The sequence below is a fragment of the Trichoderma camerunense genome (genome assembly GCF_050948025.1).
Source record: "Trichoderma camerunense strain CBS 138272 chromosome Unknown V8C40scaffold_1, whole genome shotgun sequence".
Classification (NCBI taxonomy): Eukaryota; Fungi; Ascomycota; class Sordariomycetes; order Hypocreales; family Hypocreaceae; genus Trichoderma; species Trichoderma camerunense.
The window spans coordinates 550,666-572,732 of NW_028145369.1; the positions used below are offsets into that span (position 1 = coordinate 550,666).

General features: G+C 49.9%; 5 protein-coding genes across 5 annotated transcripts; 2 read left to right on the forward strand and 3 right to left on the reverse strand.

Annotated features, from left to right (window-relative positions):
- Nucleotides 1-96: 96 nt before the first annotated feature.
- V8C40DRAFT_3877 (myosin 5) lies at nucleotides 97-4,450 on the reverse strand. Its single transcript, XM_083222926.1, has 3 exons — nucleotides 4,188-4,450; nucleotides 729-4,092; nucleotides 97-661 (listed from the first exon to the last, which is right to left on the reverse strand). Exons 1-3 carry the CDS (start codon nucleotides 4,188-4,190, stop codon nucleotides 336-338), a joined length of 3,693 nt encoding a protein of 1,230 aa, XP_083078752.1. The 5' UTR covers nucleotides 4,191-4,450; the 3' UTR covers nucleotides 97-335.
- Nucleotides 4,451-6,110: 1,660 nt separating this feature from the next.
- Nucleotides 6,111-7,418, forward strand: V8C40DRAFT_229139 (RPEL repeat-containing protein). The gene is made up of 3 exons (XM_083212420.1): nucleotides 6,111-6,600; nucleotides 6,730-6,785; nucleotides 6,926-7,418. Exons 1-3 carry the CDS (start codon nucleotides 6,462-6,464, stop codon nucleotides 7,091-7,093), a joined length of 363 nt encoding a protein of 120 aa, XP_083078753.1. The 5' UTR covers nucleotides 6,111-6,461; the 3' UTR covers nucleotides 7,094-7,418.
- A 1,227-nt stretch (nucleotides 7,419-8,645) lies between these two features.
- Nucleotides 8,646-10,375, reverse strand: V8C40DRAFT_260117 (cytochrome P450; the record flags this gene model as incomplete). The annotated part of the gene is made up of 2 exons (XM_083219101.1): nucleotides 8,646-9,338; nucleotides 9,395-10,375. 2 exons carry the CDS (start codon nucleotides 10,373-10,375, stop codon nucleotides 8,646-8,648), a joined length of 1,674 nt encoding a protein of 557 aa, XP_083078754.1.
- Nucleotides 10,376-11,733: 1,358 nt separating this feature from the next.
- Nucleotides 11,734-20,303, forward strand: V8C40DRAFT_279066 (type I polyketide synthase; the record flags this gene model as incomplete). The annotated part of the gene is made up of 15 exons (XM_083221156.1): nucleotides 11,734-11,901; nucleotides 11,955-12,099; nucleotides 12,155-12,423; nucleotides 12,490-13,025; nucleotides 13,085-13,130; nucleotides 13,314-15,035; nucleotides 15,097-15,142; nucleotides 15,201-16,458; nucleotides 16,513-18,401; nucleotides 18,457-18,540; nucleotides 18,604-18,799; nucleotides 18,871-18,958; nucleotides 19,022-19,342; nucleotides 19,414-19,470; nucleotides 19,524-20,303. The coding sequence occupies 15 exons, from the start codon at nucleotides 11,734-11,736 to the stop codon at nucleotides 20,301-20,303; spliced, it is 7,605 nt and encodes a 2,534-aa protein (XP_083078755.1).
- A 635-nt stretch (nucleotides 20,304-20,938) lies between these two features.
- V8C40DRAFT_3967 (uncharacterized protein) lies at nucleotides 20,939-21,762 on the reverse strand. Its single transcript, XM_083222932.1, has 2 exons — nucleotides 21,278-21,762; nucleotides 20,939-21,220 (listed from the first exon to the last, which is right to left on the reverse strand). Exons 1-2 carry the CDS (start codon nucleotides 21,420-21,422, stop codon nucleotides 21,108-21,110), a joined length of 258 nt encoding a protein of 85 aa, XP_083078756.1. The 5' UTR covers nucleotides 21,423-21,762; the 3' UTR covers nucleotides 20,939-21,107.
- Nucleotides 21,763-22,067: the final 305 nt, after the last annotated feature.

A 22,067-nucleotide genomic window follows, 5' to 3' on the forward strand; every position in this document is an offset into this window, starting at 1 on the left:
TCCCAGGCCCCCAAAAGGCTCTCAATGGCCTCCCCTTAAAACACAACCACGCGCTTCCGAAGATCTATACTCAAAGACCGTATGACACAATGGGTTGCCCAAATCTCTCGCACACATTGTGTATACAACAAGTCCCGCCAAAAAGAAAAGTGATTTTTCCAGTCATTGAGGCATGATATTGATGTAAGAAGCAAGAAAGAAAAGAAAAAACACTAGAAAAGAGAACACGAAAAAATCGAGAATAAATCAAATACGAGCCCCAACTGAACTGTATAAAATGCCCTTCATGACAAGCAACATCGTGAAGCATATCTAAAAAAATTTCGTGGCGTCGCTCACCAGTCGTCAGTCTCGTCGTCTCTCTTTTGGTTCATAGCGTTCTTGCGTGCCAGGAGGGCGTCTGCCAAGCTGCCTCCCAGGCTGGGCGTCGGTGTGCTGCTGCGGCTGTCGCCACCGGTGCCGTTGAGACTCATTCCAGAGTCTCTCTGTTGCAAGTCAGCGGGCTTGCGGCCACCTGCTGCTGGTCGTTTCGTCGGCGGTACGGGTTTCGCCTTGGCCGAAGGCGGCGCCGGAGGTTGTCGAGGAGCGGCAGCTGCCTGCTCTTCAACATATGCCGCCGGTACCCAGGCCTGTCCTTGAGCGTTCTTTGCTAGCCACCAGCCTGTTATAGTGTTAGATCATATCATAAAGACAAGGGGCCAAGTGTTCACAGGTTGAATGATACGTACCATTGTTCTCCTTCTGGATAATCTCAAGAATGTCACCTGCTTTGATGGAGAGTTCATTCTCTTTCTGGCCGGCGAAATCATATAACACCTTGGCCATAATCTTTGGCTTGGCAGCAGGGGGAGCTGGAGGGGCTGGAGGCGGTGGTGGAGCTCGAGCACTTGCGCTGGGTGTTCTGGCATGGCTCAATGGCTTGTTGGCGTTTCCGATAACTGGGACTTGATGTGACACCGAGCTCAATGTGCTTGTGCTTGCTGACGGGCCAGCATTGGATGACGCCGACGATGATACCGATACTACGCTGCCAAGAGCGGAAGGTGGCGGAGGAACAGTCCTGGTGCCGCTCGGCGTTGGCCTCGGCTGGGTGTTGCGGTTACCGGTGAGTCTGGACGGCCTTCCTCCCGGACCACCAGGCTTGATCAGCTTGCCTCTGGTGATGGGCCGTGCCGCCACAGGCTTCGCCTTGGGTAGCGGCTTCGATACCGAGTTGGGAGGCTGTCCCTGCTGAGTGTGGATTGTGCCACTCTTGTAAAAGTCGGCTCGCTGCTGAGAGTCCTTGAGAACCTTGACCTGCTGCATCTTGTTCGGCTTCTTGGCATATTCAATCGTCTCGCCAATCTTGAGGTTGAAGCCTCCTGGCATGGCACGCTGCATATGAGTAAACATCTCCGTCTTGAAGACGCAGTTCATGAGCGGATCCGGTTCCTGGGGAGAGCCGATTCCTAGTGAAAACCAGTCGTCTTGGGCTGTAGAACAACCAACGAACTTGATGGATCCCAGCGGGATTGCCTTTTCCACCTGGATCTGCGGCTGGTTGTTGACGAGCAGCTGAGCGATAATGTAAAACTTGGCATTGGTGATGATTATGATGCGAGGGCTCGGTTTACTGGATCGACCAAACTTGGCTTCAAGAAGCTCGCCACGGCACGAGAAGATGGCACGCTCGTTCGAGCCAAGGTTGGCCGCCTGCCGCAAAGGAGCACCCGGACCATTCATGGCGTTGATACCGAGATAATCTCCAAGGAATCTTCGAGAGCCTAGAAGACTCATGCGCCGCCTCTCCTTTCGCCCTTGAAGAACCTTGTGGCCCTGATCACGGAGCTGCAAGTACTCTGCGCCGGTACGCTTCTTTCGCCAGAAACGCTGTATTCTCGTCGCAGATTCGGCTCGGTAGGCAAGATAGGCTCGCCACATACGCTGGATACGAGTGGCCATGTTGTGCCAGTATCGGTCTCTCATGTGCTCCAGTGCAAACAATGTCTCTGGGGACTTGATAAACGCCTTGGTCATGCCCATTTGCCACTCTTCTTTGGGAATACTTGTGTCCTTGAGAATCTGCTTGACAGCGTCCTCGACCGAACCCTGCCATGTGTATTCACCAGCGTAGGAAGTGGCCGGCGACAGCAGGAAGAAACGATCGGCAAACTTGTCAAAGGCTTGTCGATAAGCAAATCCAGCTCTTCGAATGCGGACGTTTTCTTGTAAACCAAGATACTTGATTTGATGCAGGACGTTGGCCTGGTTGTACTCGGAAGGAGACTTGTTCTCGTTGGGTTTAATTGTTCGAATATAGGATGGCTGGCACTTCATGAGTGTATCGACTAAGAGGTTGGCCGATGTGCGAATACGATCGCCCGCGGTGGGAGGCTGCTTTCGGTTATCCTGATCAACTTCGTTGGGGAACAGTGTGTGAACAAATGCATTTCCGCTGGTCTGGAACAGGTTCAGCAGTCCCTTCAGCAACTGATCCTTGTTCTTGTCCGTGATACCATCGACAGTGTAGCCGACATCACCAGCGTAGTGCTTGATGATGAAGCTGCCTTGTCGGGGAATCAAGTGAGCGTGTGACATGCCGTTGATGCTCTGCATGAAAGTTCGGTCACAGGCGGCGGGATCTGCGTGGGCCGTCTTGGTCGCGTCCTTCATGACAGAAAAGATACCAGAAGGTCGAACTTGTTCAATCAGGTCGCACACAACCTTGTTGTCAAAGTATTTGATCGGTGTCCACTGGATCTTCTCTCGCGCGTACTCTTCCTGCTCGGCCTTTAAGGTGAGCTGGATGAAGATTTGCTGGAGCTTTTCGTTGACATAGTTGATGCACAGCTGCTCGAAACTGTTGTTCTCAAAAATCTCAAAACCGTAGATATCCAGAATACCGATGGTGTTGGTCGTGGGCTGTCTAGACTTGAGAGAGATGTTGATGCGCTCTACGATCCAATCAAACAAGTTGCTGTAAATGGCCTTGGCCAGCGCATCTCGGGTCGCCATTGCTTGAGCCGGGTTTGCTGGCGACTCAATAACCTCTCCGTTTCGAGGTGTCAGAATACGGATGGTAATGCCCTTGACGACGTCCTCGGCTGTACACTGCAGCAGGTATGCGACAAAGTCCACTACAGATTTGTCAACCACCTCGGCGTATCCGCCCTGGTCCTCCTGGAATCGAATATTGCCAATCCACAGAATGGCGGACAGCATGCGGAAAATCTCGTCCTGCTCCGATTGGCTTAATCCAATAATCTTCATGGCATTGAGCGTATCCTGGAACTCCGCGACATCGTCTATGCCGTCTACATCAAAACACTTGGAACGGCTGGTATAGAGGTAGGTTTCGGGCTTCTGGATGCCAAACAGCTCGCGGTACTGGCTTGGCGCAGCTTTTGTGAACTGGTAGAAAATGTGAAAGTTGCGCTCGTTTGTAATCTGCCCAACGACTCGCGTCTTCTCCAGGAGGTAGTTTGTAATGTCGGCTCCGACCGGCTCGCCGGTAGAGTTGAAGTAGAGCTGGAGATACTTTCCGAATCGCGACGAGTTGTTGTTTCGCAGCGTCTTGGCGTTTCCAAACGACTCAAGTAGCGGATTGGTTGCCAGCACCATGTCTTTGATCTTCTTGATGTCGCCCGACTGCTCACCAGAGACACTCGCAATGTACTGCATGATGCGCTTGGCGGCCTCGGTCTTGCCGGCTCCTGATTCGCCCGAGATGATGACGCACTGGTTGTCGTTGTACGCCTTCATGTTGTAGTATGCGGATTCGGCAATGGCAAAGACGTGCGGCGGCATTTCCAGACGGTTCTTGCCCTTGTAGCTGTCCAGGACCTGGTCGGTGTAGATGCCCAGGTCCCGGAAGGGGTTAACAGAGACCAGCACATGGCCAATGTATGTGTAAATCTCGGCGCCTTCGAAACGCTTCTTGAGGTTTTCGTTGATGGCCTCGTTGGAGACCTTGCTGAGCAGGGTCAAGTCTGACACACCGATCTCCTTTTTCTTAGTCACCTCGTACGTCGCCTTCTTGGGCTTTTCGATGCCGCCGCCGCCCGCCGCCTGAGCATTGCGAGCGGCCTTGTCCTTGGGACGCCTCGAGATACCCTAGGAAAAGTAAAAAGCGCCTGTTAGAACGATGCCGCAGCCTTTTTTGGCGGGGGATGAGGGAGAACGGGGGGGGAGAGTTCGAGTGGCCCTACCATTGTGGAAGACGGAGAGACGGCACAGGAGGAGGGGGGGAAGAGAGAGATGAAGAAAAAAAAAGAGAAGAAGGCTGACGACGCGATTTATTCGAGCATCAGATGTCTAATTACTGGAATCAAGCACTCGTGTGGTTTGTGCCGCAAGTGACGAGAGAAGGTGAAGTGAGCGAGGGGAATCGGTTCAGTTGACCCAAAGGCTTGAATGTGGCTTGTCGAGCATTCGCGGCCGAATGATGCGGTGCCTGACGAGTGACGTTTAGTGCCGCTGGCCGACCTTTTTCCGCCGTGGCCTTTCAGGTTCCTTTGTGCTGGATTCCCTTGATTCCTGATGGCACAGCCACTCCGCTGACAAGTAGCAGTACGTACCCGCCCGTTTGGTTCAGGGATGGAATACGCTGTTTTTTTTCTGTAATTTTGAATTCCACGACTCTTTTCAATTTCGGTACCCGCGTTTTAATTTATATGCAGCAAAAGGATCCTTGATTCCTGCTTATTTTCTTCGTTCTTGATACGAAGAGCCCATGCAGCGTCGCCCCGGCGCCTCCGTAGCCTCACATCATAGCGCATTAGCAATTTTTCCCTTCTACCTAACGCACCTCGATAAGTTGCCCAGGTACAGAAAACAGGTGCCTAGTGCTCCGTACTATCGTCAATAGTAATACAGTGCAACCAAACTCCGTGCCTTGAACTACCTACCTGGTATTCCATACTACCTGTCCATGTTCCGATACTCCTCCCGGTTTCTACCTAGATGGAGACCACCCTTACCGAATTCCGGAGCCGCTTCATCGACCAAAAGAAGGAAAAACTGGATATCTGGGCACCGGCCGGTAGTGTTTGCTGGCGCCAGGCAGCTTCGTCGACGCTCCCTTGGCGGTGGAGTCTCTCCCTTTCCAGAGCGTCCATTTCATTGTTTGATTTGCTCGCGGATTAGATCTTGCATGCGCTTGATCGCTCTGGCCGGCGACGATACGCGGGCCGGCAAATACTATTCATAGACGTTGTGCATCCGGATTCCATATTGACTATTCCCCTCCATATAAACACTAGTAGACGAAGCGTCTGTCTACTTGCCGAGACTCTCCGAACCCAACTTAAGTATCCAGTATCTGTATTCCAAGTTTGCATTTGGATCATAATAGATGGGTACTAAAAGGAAGGCTAAAGCGGATAACGATCATAATGAAGCACCGCTTTCTGTACAGTGCAGCAGCACACTTTGGAAAATATTGACGATTTGCGGACCTACGGTGGAGTACACAACCATCACTGTCGTAATTGTACGCGCAAACCACTTGCAAAAATTCTCTTCACGGCGTCCAAGACATCAAGCCATGTCCTGTTCTAGCATTCTTCCACTCAAGCCACTCGCGTGGCCCTCTGCAATTGGCGCCAGCCTTTCTGAGACGCCGCTGTGCTCGCCTAAGAAAAGCTGAAACCAAACATCGGCGCAACAGAATTCAAGCGCCCCTTAATTGGAAGCGCATAAGTTCATGCCGCCTCATGTTGTCTTCTCACGCCTCGTTCTGGCAGCTAATGCTCCACGACAGACTCACCCGTAGACAATGATTGATGCCCTGGAAATGAGCATTGTCTGCTAGCATGTGCCCCGGCGGTATTTCTACTACGAAACAAGAAGGCCGTCTCCTGTTTTTTGTTTTGTCCTTGGGCTGCCACGCGACACCACCATGCCCCTTGGCCTCCCAGCCCATGACCTTCAAACCACGCACGTATGGCATCTCTGTGTGACCCCATCACCAGCACTCCCGTAATTAACTGCAATCCCTGCTCTCGCCTTCAGCAGCTGGGCAATTGAGAGTAGAGTTGCGGGGTAGAGAAAAATAGCGCTCCCGCATGCCCAATCCACCATCGCCAGGTCGCTGTTTTAGTCCAAGTTGATGGCCTGAGGGATGCGGTGTGGGTTCGATGCTTCATCCAGGGAATCAGTGTTAAAAACAGCGTTGCATCCCCCTCTTTTTTCACTGCAAAACGACCTACTTCTGCTTCTCTTCCCTCTCACACTGCCCTTTTTTTTTTCTTCTTTCATCTGACAATCGTCTGATCTCTCAACTGTTGGAGTTGATTCAGCCTCCGTCAAACCACCAAAACCCCACCCCCACATATTAGAGCTCTGGAAGCACCTGACGTCATTTGACACGAGCTTCGTTGGGCACTTCAAGGCTCTGATCCGACCGTCTTGCCACTTCTCACCACTTACACCTTTACATACCATCAATCGCCGCAAGCGCAAATCAGCTCGAATCCATCACCATGGCAGACATCACAGAAGAACCCCAGGCCCTCCCTGTCGACGAGACGCCCATCTCTTCCGTCAAGACCAACTCCGCCCGCAAGAACTCTCTTTCCAACTACCTCAAGCACCGACCCGAACGCTCCGAGCTGGTAGAGAGTACGTCTCAATGATGCCCGATTTCCCGTCTGCCTCTTTGCGGAAATGAAGGCACATCTAGTCACTTGACGGAGACTGTGATGATTGCCGTACACCTTGCTAGACTCGCCTTGCTAACCGATGTTGCAGAGAACATTCTCCCAGACTCTACAGCCGCACCCGGCCTCCTCGCTCAGCAAAAAGAGGTAAGAAGATTCCACTCATCCACCATTAAATCCTATTTTTGAATATTCCAAGAATTCGAAACTTGGAATCCAAACTGCGGTAGCTGGGGGGGAAACAAGAGATGGAGGGCTAGAAGTGCTAACGGTGCATCAATCAACAGCTTCAGAAACACATGCTCGGAGACAAGCTCAACGACAAGATTTCACATCGTCCCTCCCCAGATGCCCTCCTCAAGGACGGCGTTCTGCACGAGGACCCCCGCTCCCCAGAGGAAAAGTACGCCGAGGCCATCGAGGAGGAGTACGCTAAGCGGGAGGGCGGCGCTTAAGCAGCATTAGAGCTACATGGCGAACACGGATGCTGGGAAATGCGAACTTGTTTTTTTTACACAAGTATGCAGAGTACCCCATTTGGAGAAACACGCCCAGGAGGAGATGGATTTGTTTGGAATTGTTATGTGTTTACCTAGGAGCTCGCGTGATGTCCAGCAAGGACTTGAAAGAAAGCAAGGGGTTGCCATTTTGAGATTTGAGAGGTTTGCCACAGCACATCTCAATTTCGAGTTTTAATGCAACGCCCAAAAATAAAACCTCATCAAAAAACGAAATATTGACAAGTTGAGTAAATCATAATATCCCAAAAATTGTACTGTCTATTTCTCGCCCTCGTGTGTCCCGTACTCGTGTGAAGCAGCGCTATAGCGCGCAAGGTCCAGTGAGTCCTTAGACTTAGTCCCCGGGTCGGCCTCCAACGCAACAGCAATTAATATCGCCGCTAGCCTTATCGTAGAAGAGGCTGCAGATCTTTGCGATCATCATCTTATAGTTCTTATTGACGATATAAAGAAATTGCGATTTCATCGGTTTGTGTAATGTTGTAAAATACATAATGCCACGGTGAAAATTGGAAGACCCATTTATATTATAACAAGCTGACAAGCTGAAGGTACAAAACTCTCTGTTCTACTATGCTAATGATCTATGAAAGGGGAAAAAAACTAGCTATAAACAGCAGCAAACAGAAAGTGGGCTTAACTAAGGAGAGTGGTTATACAGATCTACGTGATAACTTAAAACCTCCCCCTAAGCCTAACGAATCGTCTAAACGAGGCCATTATGACTTCAAATCCCTCAAAAATCCACATATTCTAAGATCCTCCTTCGTTTCTAGGATCTATGTCTCCTTCGTTTCTAGGATCTATATCTCCTTCGTTTCTGGGTCTCTTGTCTTTAGAATTTAGCTTTATTTCTGAGCATTTTCCCTTGTCTCTTTGTGTTTCTGGGTCCCTCATTTCCCTGTGTTTCTGGGTCTTTCGTTTCCGGGTTGTCTTTGGCGCTGAGCATCTCCCTCGTTTCTTGTGTTTCTGGGTCCCTCGTTTCTAGGCTATCTCCTTCGTTTCTGGGTATCTTTGGTCTCTTTGTAACTGTGTCTTCCTGGCGTCAACTAAGGTATTGACTTGGCTGTTGGCTTTTTGACTTGGCTGTTTGGGGTTGGCCCTTGTGGCTAGTTGATGTAGGTGACGAGACTGTTAACTAGATTGTTGGCGAAGCCGTTAACTAGGCCATTAGCGAGGCCGTCGGCGAGGCCTCTTCTTTTTCTCTTCCTTATCTTGCGTAGTAAAATACGTGGGCTTATAACCTGATAAGCTGATAAGCTGAAGGTGTAAAACTCTCTGTTCTGCTATACTAATGATCTATGAAAGGGGAAAAAACTAGCTGTAAACAGCAATAAACAGAAAGTGGGCTTGACTAAGGAGAGTGGTCACACAGATCCACGTGATAACTCAACATATTAAATTATCAATTTCATAAAGTTACCTTCAATGAAGCCTTTTCTTAACTACTTAGTATCTTTACTCTAGTATTTCAAATAGAACTATATCACAATCGAGGTCTCAGCCGAATAAAGATCTCCTTCGGCTTGTGAACAAACACAGGTAGTGCCGACATGCTACTTAATGATTCAGGCACCTCCAAAAAGTCAAAACTCCATACTAGCAAAGTCAGGGCGATTTTCATCCTAATATAAGCCTCTCGTCTACCCCAGCATGCCCTGATTCCATGACCGAACGCTGACTGTGGCCCGGCAGTTGCGTCAAACGCGATGTCACCCTGCGGATTACAAACCAGCCAGCGTTCAGGGTTGAACGATCCCATGTCTGTTTCATTCCATTTCAGTGAGGGCTTTACTACGCGAGTAGTGGCGCTTCTCTGACTCGCGTCTATAGGAAAGGGTGGTGACAGGAAACTAGGTCCATTGGGGAGAAGGAGGACCGTGCTTCCCTTGGGGACACGGTGGCCAAGGATCTCCGTATCACGGGTGGCATCGCGGGCGCTAAGAACGGGGTGAAGGCGGAGCGTTTCTTCCAATAAAGCATCAAGATACGGCACACTAGTGGTGCGGAGAAACTCCGCGACAGTTGGAAGTCGATTCTCCTGGACAGCCAAGGGATAAGCAGAGTGAAGGGCCTGGCGAAGATTTTCCTGGACGTTGGAATCTTTTGTCATAAACTTCAGAGCCCAGGAGATGTTGGCTTCTGTGGTATCCATCCCGGCATAGGCAATACCAAAGAACTAGAATCTCGTTAGGAGAATGATTCCTTTAGTACCGGTCAATTGCTTTATCTCACCTCGTTGATAATCATTTCATTGTCAAAATCAGGTTTCCGACCTTCCTGCTCGGCGGCAGCTTGTTCTCGCGATAGTATATAATCAATCCCAGCTGATTTCTCGCCCGAACGCACTCGCTCTATGGCCTTGGGGAGCTGCTCGCGGACTAAACGTTTCTTTGCTGACTGTATTCTTCTATACCCAGCAGTCCAGGGAATCCAACGAAGAGTCAATTTTGGCCACAACGAGGTCATTATCTGGGTCACAGTCCGTCCTGCATCATGAAGCGCATGGAAAATCTGATGGAACGCAGCCTCAGGAAAGACTGCTTCTCCATGCAATCCAGTATCTGGAGACTTTTCAATGGATAGAAGTCCGATCTGAGAGTCTAACGCCGAGGACCCGAAATGCTCACCAAAGAACAAACGCACCATGATGTCAAAGTTGATACGATCAAGATCGGCGCTAGCGCTAAACGGCCTGTCCCTGGCGAGGCGGGTCTTATTTCGCCACAATTCCACCAATCGTAAAACCAAGGCATATGTAGATGGCGCTACGAAACCATTCAGGAAGCTCGGAGTCATCAAGTCCTGCAGCCAGCGGCGGTTTGCTTTGAACTGCCGGCCGGTATCGAAACGCGCATGGAAATCTCCGAACGCTCCGAAGCTGTCAGAGACAAAGGCCCCACGGTCGAAATCTTCTGTGCGACGTAACGCAAGGTCTCGTGCCTCGTCAAAATCCGCCAGCAGAAGCAGGGGCTTGGAAAAGGGACTCAAGAAGACTTGACATAGCGGCGATTTTAGTTTCTCAGTCTGCTTGACACACCATCCTTGAAAATCGAGATCCGGGGTCGACGCTATCTCTCGTGCCAGGTCAGGTATATCACCAAGGCATGAGCGAGCTGCTGCGTTATTATGAGGAATTCCCGGAATTGGCGTTGGATAGAGACATCGGTAGGCAAGGTAGGTTACACCTAAGACCACAACAGTAAGAATAATCATTGTTTTCAACAAGTACCCTTGGCTGTACCGAGAGACCAAGAGTATTGAGCAAGAAGGAGATAGCAAAGGTGCGGAGTTTGGGAGCCTCAATGCACTTGCGCTCTCACTGCGGAGCAAAGACAAAGAAGGCAGATATATATGCGACTTTAACTGGCTGAATGAACGGTTTTTGAATCTTAATGGGTCGTAAGGAATCCTACCTAAAAGGAGGAAAATGAAACATATATATAATAAATTTGATTTATCCCGCCGCCACACTCGCTATGTAAAAGATATTTTAAAAAATTTCTTTATATAAATAAATAAAGATAACCAATATGAATTATTTTCCATACTTATGGGCACTAAACTACAAAGCACAATTTTTTTTTAAACTACACATTAGCATTGAAGGGGTACCCAATACACGTTCCCTAAATACGTGTCTCTTACCGCCAACTCCGCGATTATTCAGTAGTGTTATAAATATATATATTAATGTTTGAGCTTATTTGCAGTATTATGTTACAATAGATATGGAAACAACATAGCAGATTGATAAATTAGGAAGGTAGAGCATTTCATACGTGTCTCTTGCCGCCAACTCCGCGATTATTCTGTAGTGTTATAAGTGTATCTCTGTCAGAGGCCAGTCACAAAGAATGTAATTCCTTTGTCTTTGAACCCGGATAGGGGCGTCTGAGTTATCAACTAGTCAGCTAGGTGGCTGAAGAGATTGAACAAAGGATATAAGTAGGAGCCATCTACCCTTTGTTTCTAGGAAGGTCAGAGATAAATACAGTCCTTTGTGTAACCCTAGCTGCGTGGTCCGTGAGAAGGACCGTGCCCCTGGACCCCTGACTCTCTCACTCTTCCTTTTGGCCGCCGATTCTGACAATCTCTAAAGATATGATTTATTATATATATCAATGCTTGAGATTATTTGCGGAGATATGTTACAATAGATAAGGAAACAACATAGCAGATTGATAAATTAGGAAGGTAAAGCATTTCATACGTGTCTCTTTGCTTACGCTGATCCGCAGCATTACTAGAGCAAAGTGAGAATTCATGACGCCCTGCTATCACCACAGAGAAACTGTGACGATGCGAGAACTAGGCATTAGGCAACAGAATTATGTTAAACGGGTCATTTATTTGATCATTAAATATAAGAAGGATGGTTGAGTTCAAGAATTCAGTGGTGTAACTCATCTTCTCCTTCTCCAAGCTTTTCTCTGTTCTCTAGACGAGAAGAGAGTCTTCAGACTAGTATCCTGCACTAAGGTATCCATTGTGCAGAGCACTGAAGCTAGTTTCTCCTATTCTTTTGTCTTTCTTCATTGAGCTTCATTTCTCTTTCTTTAAACTTAGCTGCAATGGCCGTCGCAGTGATTGGCATGGGTGCCAGGCTCCCAGGGGATGCCTCAACTCCAGAGGGCTTCTGGGACATGCTCGTGGCAGCACGCTCAGCGCAGTCCGATGTACCCAAATCCAGATTCGATTCCAATGCCTTTTACCACCCTCATCCGGGTAGAACCAGTGCCGTATGTTGTTCTTCCAGTTAGCTCGGAGCTCTTGTTGACTGTACATTTATTAGATATCCGCTCGCAAGGCACACTTTTTAACTGAGGATCCATTGACCTTTGATGCTCCATTCTTCTCCATTAAGCCAAAGGAGGCCAAGGAAATGGACCCTCAACAACGGAATCTTCTCGAAGTTTCGTACCAGGCTCTAGAGAATGGTGAGTTTTTTGCTTAGCATACACGCGGTAGCCATGTTTAACAAGGACAATATAGCCGGTCTGCCCATTGATAGCATCAAGGGATCAAAGACATGTTGTTATGTTGGTGCCTTCGGAGGAGATTACCGAGATCTCTTGATTCGTGACAATGATGACTTGGGCCAATACGCCGTATCAGGACTTTGGTGTGCTCTTGCCGCCAACCGCGTCTCATGGTTCTTCGATCTTAAGGGCCCTAGCATGACTCTGGATAGTGCATGCTCCTCTAGTTTGATAGCTTTGCACCTTGCTTGCCAGAGCATTCTCCGAGGCGAATCGAAGATGGTAGCTATAGCTTTCCCTTATTATTACCTCATAAGGAAGGACATGATCTAAAATATGATACAATAGGGCATTGCAGCCGGGTCAAATCTCCTCCTAGGACCCGATACGGCGATGTTTCTAAGCGCCGGAGGCATGCTCTCACCAGACTCCAAGTCCCAAGCTTTTGACCATAAGGCGAACGGTTACGCTCGTGGTGAGGGATTCGGGGCCTTGATCCTGAAGAACCTCGACGATGCCATTCGCGATGGCGACCCTATTCGAGCCATCATTCGAGGAACCGCGTGCAATCATGACGGCAGGACCCCTGCTGTCGGACACCCAAGCTCAACGGGACAGGCTGCCCTGATCCGGGCCGCATATGAGGCGGCTGGTCTGTCACCTCTGGAGACGGGATACTTCGAGGCTCACGGCACCGGAACCTCAGTGGGAGACGCGTTGGAAACGAATGCAATTAACCAAGTTTTTGGCCCCGGACGTGCTTCGGATTTGTTTATCGGATCTGTCAAGACAAATATCGGCCATACTGAGGGTACGGCAGGTATTGCTGGAGTGATGAAGGCAATCCTGATTGTAGAGCGCGGGTTGATCCCGCCCAATATCTGGTACGCTATCATATAGACATGGCTGATCAGAGCGAGTGACTGACTATGGGGAAATACAGGTTTGAGAAATTGAGTCCGCGAATCAATCTTCCTCCGACTATCAAGGTATGTCTCGAACTTTTTATTTGGGTTGATATCTTTGGCATTGCGCTGTGTTCGCCAGTGGACCATGCCATTAAGATTCTACTATCTTCAAGATGAGATAACAGCGTTGTATTCGCCACCTTACTCTCCCCTTTATACCACCAGGGCTAAAACCAAGACACTGACATCTCCCGTTCATGGCAGGTTGCTAGCGAACTCACTCCATGGGCGAATTCCGGCCCACGAATTGCGAGTATCAACTCTTTTGGCATCGGCGGTGCAAATGCCCATTGCATCGTGCAAGATACCAGTTCATATCTTCAGGGACGTCATGGCCCAGAAGCCACAACCGACCGCAGCCCCGTTAATGGTGTCAACGGCAGCGCGAAAGCTGACTCGAGCAGGCCCATTTTGATCGCTGTATCGGCCCAAGACAAGCAAGGTACGGGCAGAATAGCCCAACAACTTGAAACATACCTTGACAACAAGCAGCAGAGAGACAAGGGCACAACACTTCTACAAAATCTTGCCTTCACCCTTGCTAAGAAGCGCAGCGTCCTCCCCTGGAAGGCCTATGGATTAGGCTCGGATGTTGAGGCTATTCGCAAATCATTGGCCGGGATCAAGGCCCCAGTGAGATCATCCCGCGCACCTCGTCTTGGCTTTGTTTTCACTGGCCAAGGTGCTCAATGGTACGCAATGGGACGGGAACTGTTTGCTTACCCAGAGTTCCGAGACTCGATTACCTCATGCGACAGTACTCTGAAATCTCTCGGGTGCTCGTGGAGTTTGCTGGAAGAACTCCAACGCAATGAGGCAGACTCCCGGCTGGATACCACGGAAATGAGCCAGGCAGTGTGTACGGCCCTCCAAATAGGTCTTGTGGACTTGTTCCGCGCCTGGGGAATTCAGCCTGCTGCGGTCGTTGGGCACTCTAGCGGAGAGATTGCTGCTGCTTACGCTGCAGGAGGTCTGTCTCATCGGGCCGCTACGGCAATGGCCTACTACCGTGGTATATCTGCTTCAAGCATTGAGCTGAACCCGAACTTGAGTGGCGGTATGGCCGCTGTCAGGGCTGGTGGCGACAAGATTACACCCATCTTACGTGACCTGAAGAACGGGGTCGCTATCGTTGCTTGTTACAATAGTCCCTCGAATTGTACCGTATCTGGAGACAAGGCCGCTTTAGAAGAGCTTCAACCTATTTTGGAGAATGCCGATATTGGATTCACCCAGTTGAATGTTAGGGTGGCCTATCACTCGCCGCATATGTCCTCAGCTGCGGCAGCTTATCTCACAGACATGACGACCTTTTCAGCTGAGAAGGACTCTTCTCATCATTTAGACGCTGTGCCTTTCTTTTCTTCTGTGCGCGGCGAACTCCTTGACTTGAGCGTTCTCGGCCCTCAATACTGGGCTGAAAACCTCAAAAGTCCAGTTAACTTCACTGGTGCACTATCTGCTCTTCTTCACCACTCCGGAGGCGATTCCGGTGCAGAGCATGGGTTGTTTGTCGACGGCATTGTCGAGATTGGCCCTCACTCAGCTCTCCGTTCATACTGTCTCGAGATTTGCCGTAGCGGAGATGATCCAGCAACCATCCCCTACGTTGGCTCTCTCCGCCGTGGCCACAGCGCCTATGATACGATGCTTTCCGCAGCTGGTGATCTCTGGTGTCTAGGAAGCCCCGTCAATCTGTCAGTAATCAATGGGACGACCTCTGACGCAACGATTTTGGTGGATCTCCCGCCATACCCTTTCAACCATTCTATATCATACTCAGCCGAGACCACGGCATCACGCGAGTTCCGTTCGAAAGGATATCCTCACACGGGACTCTTGGGTGCCCCGGTCTTGGGATCTATGATTCCTCAGTGGCGAAAGTTCCTACGGATACGCGATGACCCCTGGATGCTTGACCACAAAGTGAGTCGGACGTGTTGATGGGAGGTGAAACGTACATGGGCTAAAACTGAAGTCGTGCTAGGTACAATCTGGAACACTCTATCCTGGAGCTGGTTATGTAGCCATGGGTAAGTGACTCCCCCCTCCCCTTTTCTATTTTGGTGCAAGTACTAACCTTCACGGAAGTTATCGAGGCTATGAGCCAACTAGCTGACCCTGGATCGGAGGTGGCGGGATTCGAGCTTCAAGATATCGTCTTTGACGCTCCCCTACAAATACCGGATGATGATGATCAGGGCATTGAAACAGTGACCCAGATTGGTTCTGCTAAGGAGTCTATAGGAAGTTCGTGGTCAAGCTTTACCGTCGCTTCTCGCGGTGGAAGAAATGAATTTTCCTTCCAGACGCACTGCAAGGGCAAGATTCGTCTTCACTACAAGCCACCGGCGGGCTCTGAGATGGCGCAAGAAATCGAGCTTGAGCGGCAGCGGTATCTCGACGCATACAAGGATGCAGAAAAACAGTGTCTGCGTCCGGTTCCAGACTTCTACGAAAAGGCAGCCCAGGTTGGGATGGGTTTTGGACCCATTTTCCAGAACTTGCAAAATATACACCGAGGCTCCGACAGGAGTCGTGCCACGATTGTTATTCCCGACACGAAGTCTGTCATGCCAGGACAGTTTGAACACCCTCATATCATTCACCCCGCCACTCTCGACGCCCTCGCGCAAACAGCACTCAATACCCTCTCGGACAACGGAGAGGGCCTGGCAACTTCGGTGGTCGCAGCCGGACTCGAAAGCCTGTACATTGATGCACAGATTGCAAAGTCTCCCGGCCATGTTTTCAAAGCTTCGGCGACTAGGGATGTGCAGAGCAACCACGGTGCTAAATTCACGATTGCTGTGCTGGACTCCGAGACCAATGCACCATCCCTAGTTGCCAAAGGTGTTGAGATCGCATATCTTGGCAAATCTGAGTCTACGTCAGAGTCACCGAATGATGGACTTTGCTGGCAGACCGTGTGGGAAGCAGACGTCGATCTCCTCGCTCCAGCAGGGGCGCGAGAAATCATCGCATCGCGAGTACCTCCCGAACCGTTGAAGGGTGAGTGGAGTGACTCGCTAGAGCTCATCACCTTCGCCCACGTTAGAAAGACGCTGGCGTGGCTATCGGGAGAAGGCAAGGACTTTGTCCCCAAGTCTGGCACGCTCAAGTACTATTATGAGTGGATGCTTGATGTAGTTGAGCGGCGAAAAGACCTCATTACGCATCCATTCGTGAACGAGGCGGAACCATTTGCGGAAGCGAATAAGATCAATGGGCCTGGGGCAGTAGTACTGGAGATGGTGAGTCGGATCGGGGTTCACCAGCATGGCATTTTCCAGAATACCACCCAACCCCTAGAAGTGATGCTGGAGGGGAAGCTTCTTCATGAGTTCTAGTAAGTATTGTAATTCTAGATGAACTGAGAGGCGTCGCTGACCAAGTTATTTAGCAACGCAATTGGTACGACTTACAACACTGCCGTATCGGAATACATGGGACTGCTTGCCCACAAGATGGCCGGCAAAGCTACAGTTCTCGAAGTTGGCGCAGGAACTGGTGGTACAACCGCCAGGATCCTAGATCGGCTGCGTAATACAGATGGCAGCTCTATGCTCCGTCGTTATGTTTTTACAGACGTATCTGCTGGCTTTCTGGGCAATGCTGCCACCAGGTTCTCGCAAGATGCTTCGGTTATGGAATTCAAAACGCTCGATATTGAACAGAACCCTCTAGACCAAGGTTTTGAACCTGATAGCTTCGATATTATCGTGGCCTCGGGTGTCCTTCACGCAACGAAGAGTATTGCGACCACCCTTAACCACTGCCGAAGTCTTCTCAAGCCGGGAGGAAGACTTGTACTGGCCGAGCCTACAGAGAACACACTCTACGTGAGTTTCATCATGGGCACATTGCCTGGATGGTGGCTTGGCGAAGATGACGGCCGCAAGGGCGGACCTTTGCTTAGCACGCCGAGGTGGGACGATGCTCTACGCAGAACAGGCTTCAGCGGTGTGGACGTAGAGTTCCAGTCACCACCAGCTCCAATGTCTCTCCTTGTGTCGACGAAGCTTGGAGGCCAGCCAAACACCGTGAAGCTCAGGGCCTCGCTGGATCTTTTGCTCAAGGAAAATGCTCCCCTGCGTATCATTGTCAATAGCCCGCCCGCTCCTGATTCACCGGCCCTTGCGCTGCAGAACCTTCTGTCGCTTTCGGTTCAAAATGTGTCAGTGGTTACCTGGGAATCACTGTCGACCAGTGACATAGCGAACGCATACTTCCTAAGTCTCCTCGAGCTAGATAAGCCATTCATTCGGGATATTCAGGAGAAAGACTTCAAGAAGCTGAAAGAACTTCTATATGGATCCGCTGCAGTTTGTTGGATGACGAGCGGAGCTAGCATTGACTCGCCAAACCCTGAATTAAGTCTCATGACAGGTCTCGCCAGGACACTCATTAATGAGAGCGACGTTAACATCATGTTAGTCGACTTGGATAAGAACAACGGAGTAATTGAACAAGAGACTTTGAGTTTTGTTAATACAATTGTTCTATCTCACATGGCTGGAAATATGAAGGAGCGCGAAATTACTATACGCAACCGAATCCCGCAGATACCTCGTTTGCTGAGACACGGAGACTTTGAAGATGTGTTGCGTAGGCATAAAGGAGATGCCGCGGTGCAGCTTGTGCCGTACGGCCAAATCAAGGAGCCTGTCAAGCTTGTTGTCCAGCAGACAGGACTGCTTGACAGAATGTGCTTTGAAGTTGACAAGGAAGCCCTTCTCCCCCTCCCAGATGAGTGGGTTGAGATTGATGTTAAAGCTGTAGGACTGAATCCTGAGGATTTGCTCACTGCGTTGGGCAAGCTAAAAGACTCCAGCATCTTGGGTTTCGAATGCAGTGGTCAAGTCACCCGAATCGGCAGCAAGGCCGTGGGACTACAGCCTGGCGATCGTGTTTGGGCTTGGGCTGAGAACTGTCTCGGCACGTCCGCTCGCTTTCCGTGGTGGACGGCGCTCAAAATACCAGCTTCAATGGGCTTTGAGAATGCCGCTAGCTTGATGGCAGTCTACGTAACCATGTACTACAGCTTCTTCCAGGCTGGCAGGTTGCAAGCAGGCGAGTCAGTGCTCATACACTCGGCCGCAGACGCCATTGGACAGGTTGCTATTATCCTGGCACAGCATATTGGAGCGGTCATATATTGCACAGTAGACTCTGATGAGAAGAAGACGATGCTCACCAAATCATACGGCATCCCGGTGGACCACATCTTCAGCGCTCAACAAGATGCCTTCGCTAAGGGATTGATGCGGATGACGAAAGACAAGGGTGTTGGTATGTTGGAGCGCATGTATATGAATCGTATAGTTTACTGACAATATCGATTTAGATGTGGTTCTGAATTCTCTTGCCGGAGAGTCACTCAGGCTTTCTTGGCAATGCCTTGGAGAGTTTGGCCGTTTCCTAGAGATTGGTGAGTTGCTTCTTTTCTCCCTCAGATATCAACAGTATGCAGACTCTTACATGATGGTGGCAGGTATAACGGACATTCAAGCCAATAATGCACTGGAAATGAGGCCTTTTGCGCGGAACCGGTCTTTCATTGGAGTTAATCTCCGTGACTTCATGCGCTGGCCAGTTGCTTCGGCTCGTGCGACTATGGATGGGCTTCGGGATTTGCTTGACAAGGGTATTGTCAAGCCTGTGAAGACTATTGACGTCCTCGACATTGGGTAAGTAAAATCTTCCATGGCACCAATAAGGCTAAAGGCACCGCGAATAATAACACATTTTGTGAAAACAGAAACGCGGAACAGGCGTTTCGTCAGATGCAGAGAGGCAAGAGCATGGGTAAAACCGTGCTTCGTATGTCACCGGATAGCCATGTACAGGTGAGTTAGCTTGGGTTCAATTAATGGACATCTTCGGAAGTCCACAAACTAACAATATAATAGTACAAGTTGCCATTACCACGCATGCCCATCGACCCCACGGCTACTTATCTGCTAGCTGGTGGTATGGGAGGTGTTGGCAGAGTGTTGGCCAACTGGCTCATATCGGTTGGAGCGAAGAACATGGCATTCATCTCCAGGTCTGCTGCAACAGATTTAGACAACCAAAAGTACCTGGAACACCTCAGGAATGAGGAAGGAATCAACGCCAGGGCGTGGGATTGTGATGTCAGTAACAAGGACGGACTGAAGAAGGCGCTTTCTGATATTCAATCGACCATGCCTCCAATCAAGGGAACGATTGTGGCTTCCATGGTCTTGCGGGTAAGGCTTTGCCGTCTTTTTTGATCTACACGTAGTTTATAAATGAGACCGGAACTAACAGAAAGCTGCAGGATTCTCATTTCGAACGAATGAGCCTGGGAGACTGGACTGTCGCTGTCCAATCAAAGGTAAGCAGATCTGGGTGCGTCTCAGTTGAGGAATCTATTTCTGACCCTCGCAGGTGCACGCTTCGCAAAACCTGCACGAGCTCTTACCGAAGAATCTTGACTTTTTCGTGATGCTTTCTTCAGGAGGAGGCATCATGGGATACCGTGGCCAGGCCAATTATCACGTTGGTAATGTGTATCAAGACGCCCTAGCCCACCACCGACGCTCTCAGGGACAGGCCGCTTTGACTATTGATATGGGTCCAGTCCTGGGTATTGGCTGGATGGCCGGCGAGTTTGTTGACGTCTCAATGCAGAATTTGCAGCTTGCTGGTAGCGTGCCGTCTAACCCAGCTTACCTCGGCGCTCTGATTGCGGCCAGCTTCCAACCCAATGCGCCGCCTCATCCAGCGAACATCACCCTGGCACTTCCCGCCAGCTACCCCGGTGGTGAACCTTACTACTGGATGAATACGCCTCGATTCTCGGCCCTCTGTGTACCTAGCAGGAGCACTGGCCCTGCGGCCGTCCAGAACGGCCAGATCGATAGCCATCCGCCGTTGAAGGACGAGATCGTCGAGGCTGATGACGTGCGAGCTGCTGGACGCATCACGACTACGCGCCTGCTCGAGTGGATAGCACGGCTAATGGCAATGCCCCTAGAGGATATTGATACACAGAAGCCTCTGACAGCGTACGGCGTCGATAGTTTGGTTGCGGTGGAGCTACGGAACTGGCTGCGAAGGGAGACGGGGCTGGAATTGGGAGTATTGGATATGATACGCGACGTCCCCATGGCGCAGTTCTGCTTGGAGACGGCGGCAAGGGTGAGGGGAGACAGCGGCAAAGAATAACGGAGAAGGGACTTGAAAGGAGGTTGAAGGGAAATGTATTTATTTGCAATTATTGAGATTGCTTGGAAAGTTATGGTAAAGAACTAGAATAAAATAAACTATTCAATTTAAACAATTAAGTATAAGGTAGTGCACTGTGGAGCGCATTGACACTTTTGGCGACCGACTGTAGCAGCCGTAGTAGGGGCTACATCGGGCTACTAAAAATAGATCTGGTCGACCCAGAGGGTAAAAATTAAAGGCTGCCTCCCGGTGATCTTGGTTCCTGCAGTAGTGAGTTGCGCGTTCTCTGATAAGCTGTAAGACAACCTGAACCCACGGAGCTTTTTTCCCAAGACAAAGAGAGAGAAAAAAGGAACTGACAACGTTTCGCCGGAAAATGTCTCAGAAATATGCATGAATAGATTGTTTCGTTTCATAAATAGATAATACGAAAATAAAAATAAAAATAAAAATATCAACTGCATTTCGTATCAATAACGCCACCCATCCTTCGCTCAGCTATAATCCGTCGGTTCCCAAGCTATAAGTCATATCCATGCCAATATCCATATCCATGCAATTCCCATGCCCATGTCCTGTTGCCAGTATCCCAAAGTTGTAAAGTTGTAAAGAAGAGTAAAAATAGTCCAAAAAGAACGCCAACAGCACCGTGCGGTTCTATAAGTAGATGTGTAGAGGAGCCATCGTAGCAGAAGGTAGCCAAGCTAACCATCAGCTGGCTCCCCAGAAAGGGCTGTGTCCCAATATGTGATTGTGAAGTTGTGAAGTTGTGCAGTTGCAAGCTGTCTGATGGAGCTCGTATCACTGGTAGCCACCGCGGTAGCGGGGAGAAGGAGAGTCCGTCTCGTAGTCTCGTCTGTGGTGGTTGATGACGACAGAGGCACTGCCTCGGACTACTTGAGCAGAACGGCCTGCTATGGGACTTGTTAGCATGTTGCGGCAGGTAGAAGATGTTGGGTGTAATGGCATACCGGCATCATACTCGCGGGCATTGGAGACAGAGCGGGAGTTGGATGCCGCATAGTGGGCAGATGAGCTGGAAGAGCGGCTGGAAGAGCTGGCGGTAGAAGGGCCAGAGCTGGTCTGGTGAACATAGACGCTGCGTTGGCTGGACATTGTCACAGTTGTTGGTCTGTTTGGTTGTTTGGTTGGTTGTTTGTTTGGTTGTTTGGTTGTTGGTTGTTGTTGTTGTTGATGATTGATGGAGAGATGGAGCTCTAAGAGTGGGTTTGGTATAACAATGATGGTCAAGAGAGGATAGAGAAGAGTAGAAGCGGTAGCAGCAGTTGATATATAATTGTTGGTAGGTAATGCTTTGCTTGATTCGTATCTATCCTAATAAGGGTGATGAGGAGAGGGAAGATGTATCCTGAGGACGACGGGCCATGGCCATTTTGTACTCGGAGATTGCACTGCCGTCACGACAGTCTAGACACTTGACAGACTGACAGCATGCTCACTCCAGACGATAGGCAGATAGGGCGAAGAGGGCGTAGGGTGAGGCAGCAGCAACAATAACGGGTACTAGGCCTAGCTCTGACACAGAAGCCAGCACGTCGTGACTCAGGCCTCAACAACGGAAACACACGCCTCGTGAAGCGATCTGCCGAGGCCCTCCCCAAAACAGGGACAGCCAGACAGGGGCCGCCAATCGACCATGATTGGCCTTGGCCATTTCGGACAAAAAGCAAAATCGTCAGAACCCAAAAAAGCTCAACGACTAGGCGTGGCGAAAAATGGGCTTCGAACGGACCTCATGAT

What these genes read in the sequence shown, in the direction of transcription:
- V8C40DRAFT_3877 (XM_083222926.1), bottom strand. An exon ending in TATCCAGAAGGAGAACAATG is followed by an intron (nt 662 to 728) that starts GTACGTATCATT and finishes ACACTATAACAG; the next exon opens with GCTGGTGGCTAGCAAAGAAC.
- V8C40DRAFT_229139 (XM_083212420.1), top strand. Translation starts at nt 6,462, where the DNA reads ATGGCAGACATCACAGAAGAACCCCAGGCCCTCCCTGTCGACGAGACG. An exon ending in ACGCTCCGAGCTGGTAGAGA is followed by an intron (nt 6,601 to 6,729) that starts GTACGTCTCAAT and finishes CCGATGTTGCAG; the next exon opens with AGAACATTCTCCCAGACTCT. An exon ending in TCCTCGCTCAGCAAAAAGAG is followed by an intron (nt 6,786 to 6,925) that starts GTAAGAAGATTC and finishes ATCAATCAACAG; the next exon opens with CTTCAGAAACACATGCTCGG.
- V8C40DRAFT_3967 (XM_083222932.1), bottom strand. Translation starts at nt 21,422, where the DNA reads ATGTCCAGCCAACGCAGCGTCTATGTTCACCAGACCAGCTCTGGCCCT. An exon ending in TGCCCGCGAGTATGATGCCG is followed by an intron (nt 21,221 to 21,277) that starts GTATGCCATTAC and finishes CAAGTCCCATAG; the next exon opens with CAGGCCGTTCTGCTCAAGTA.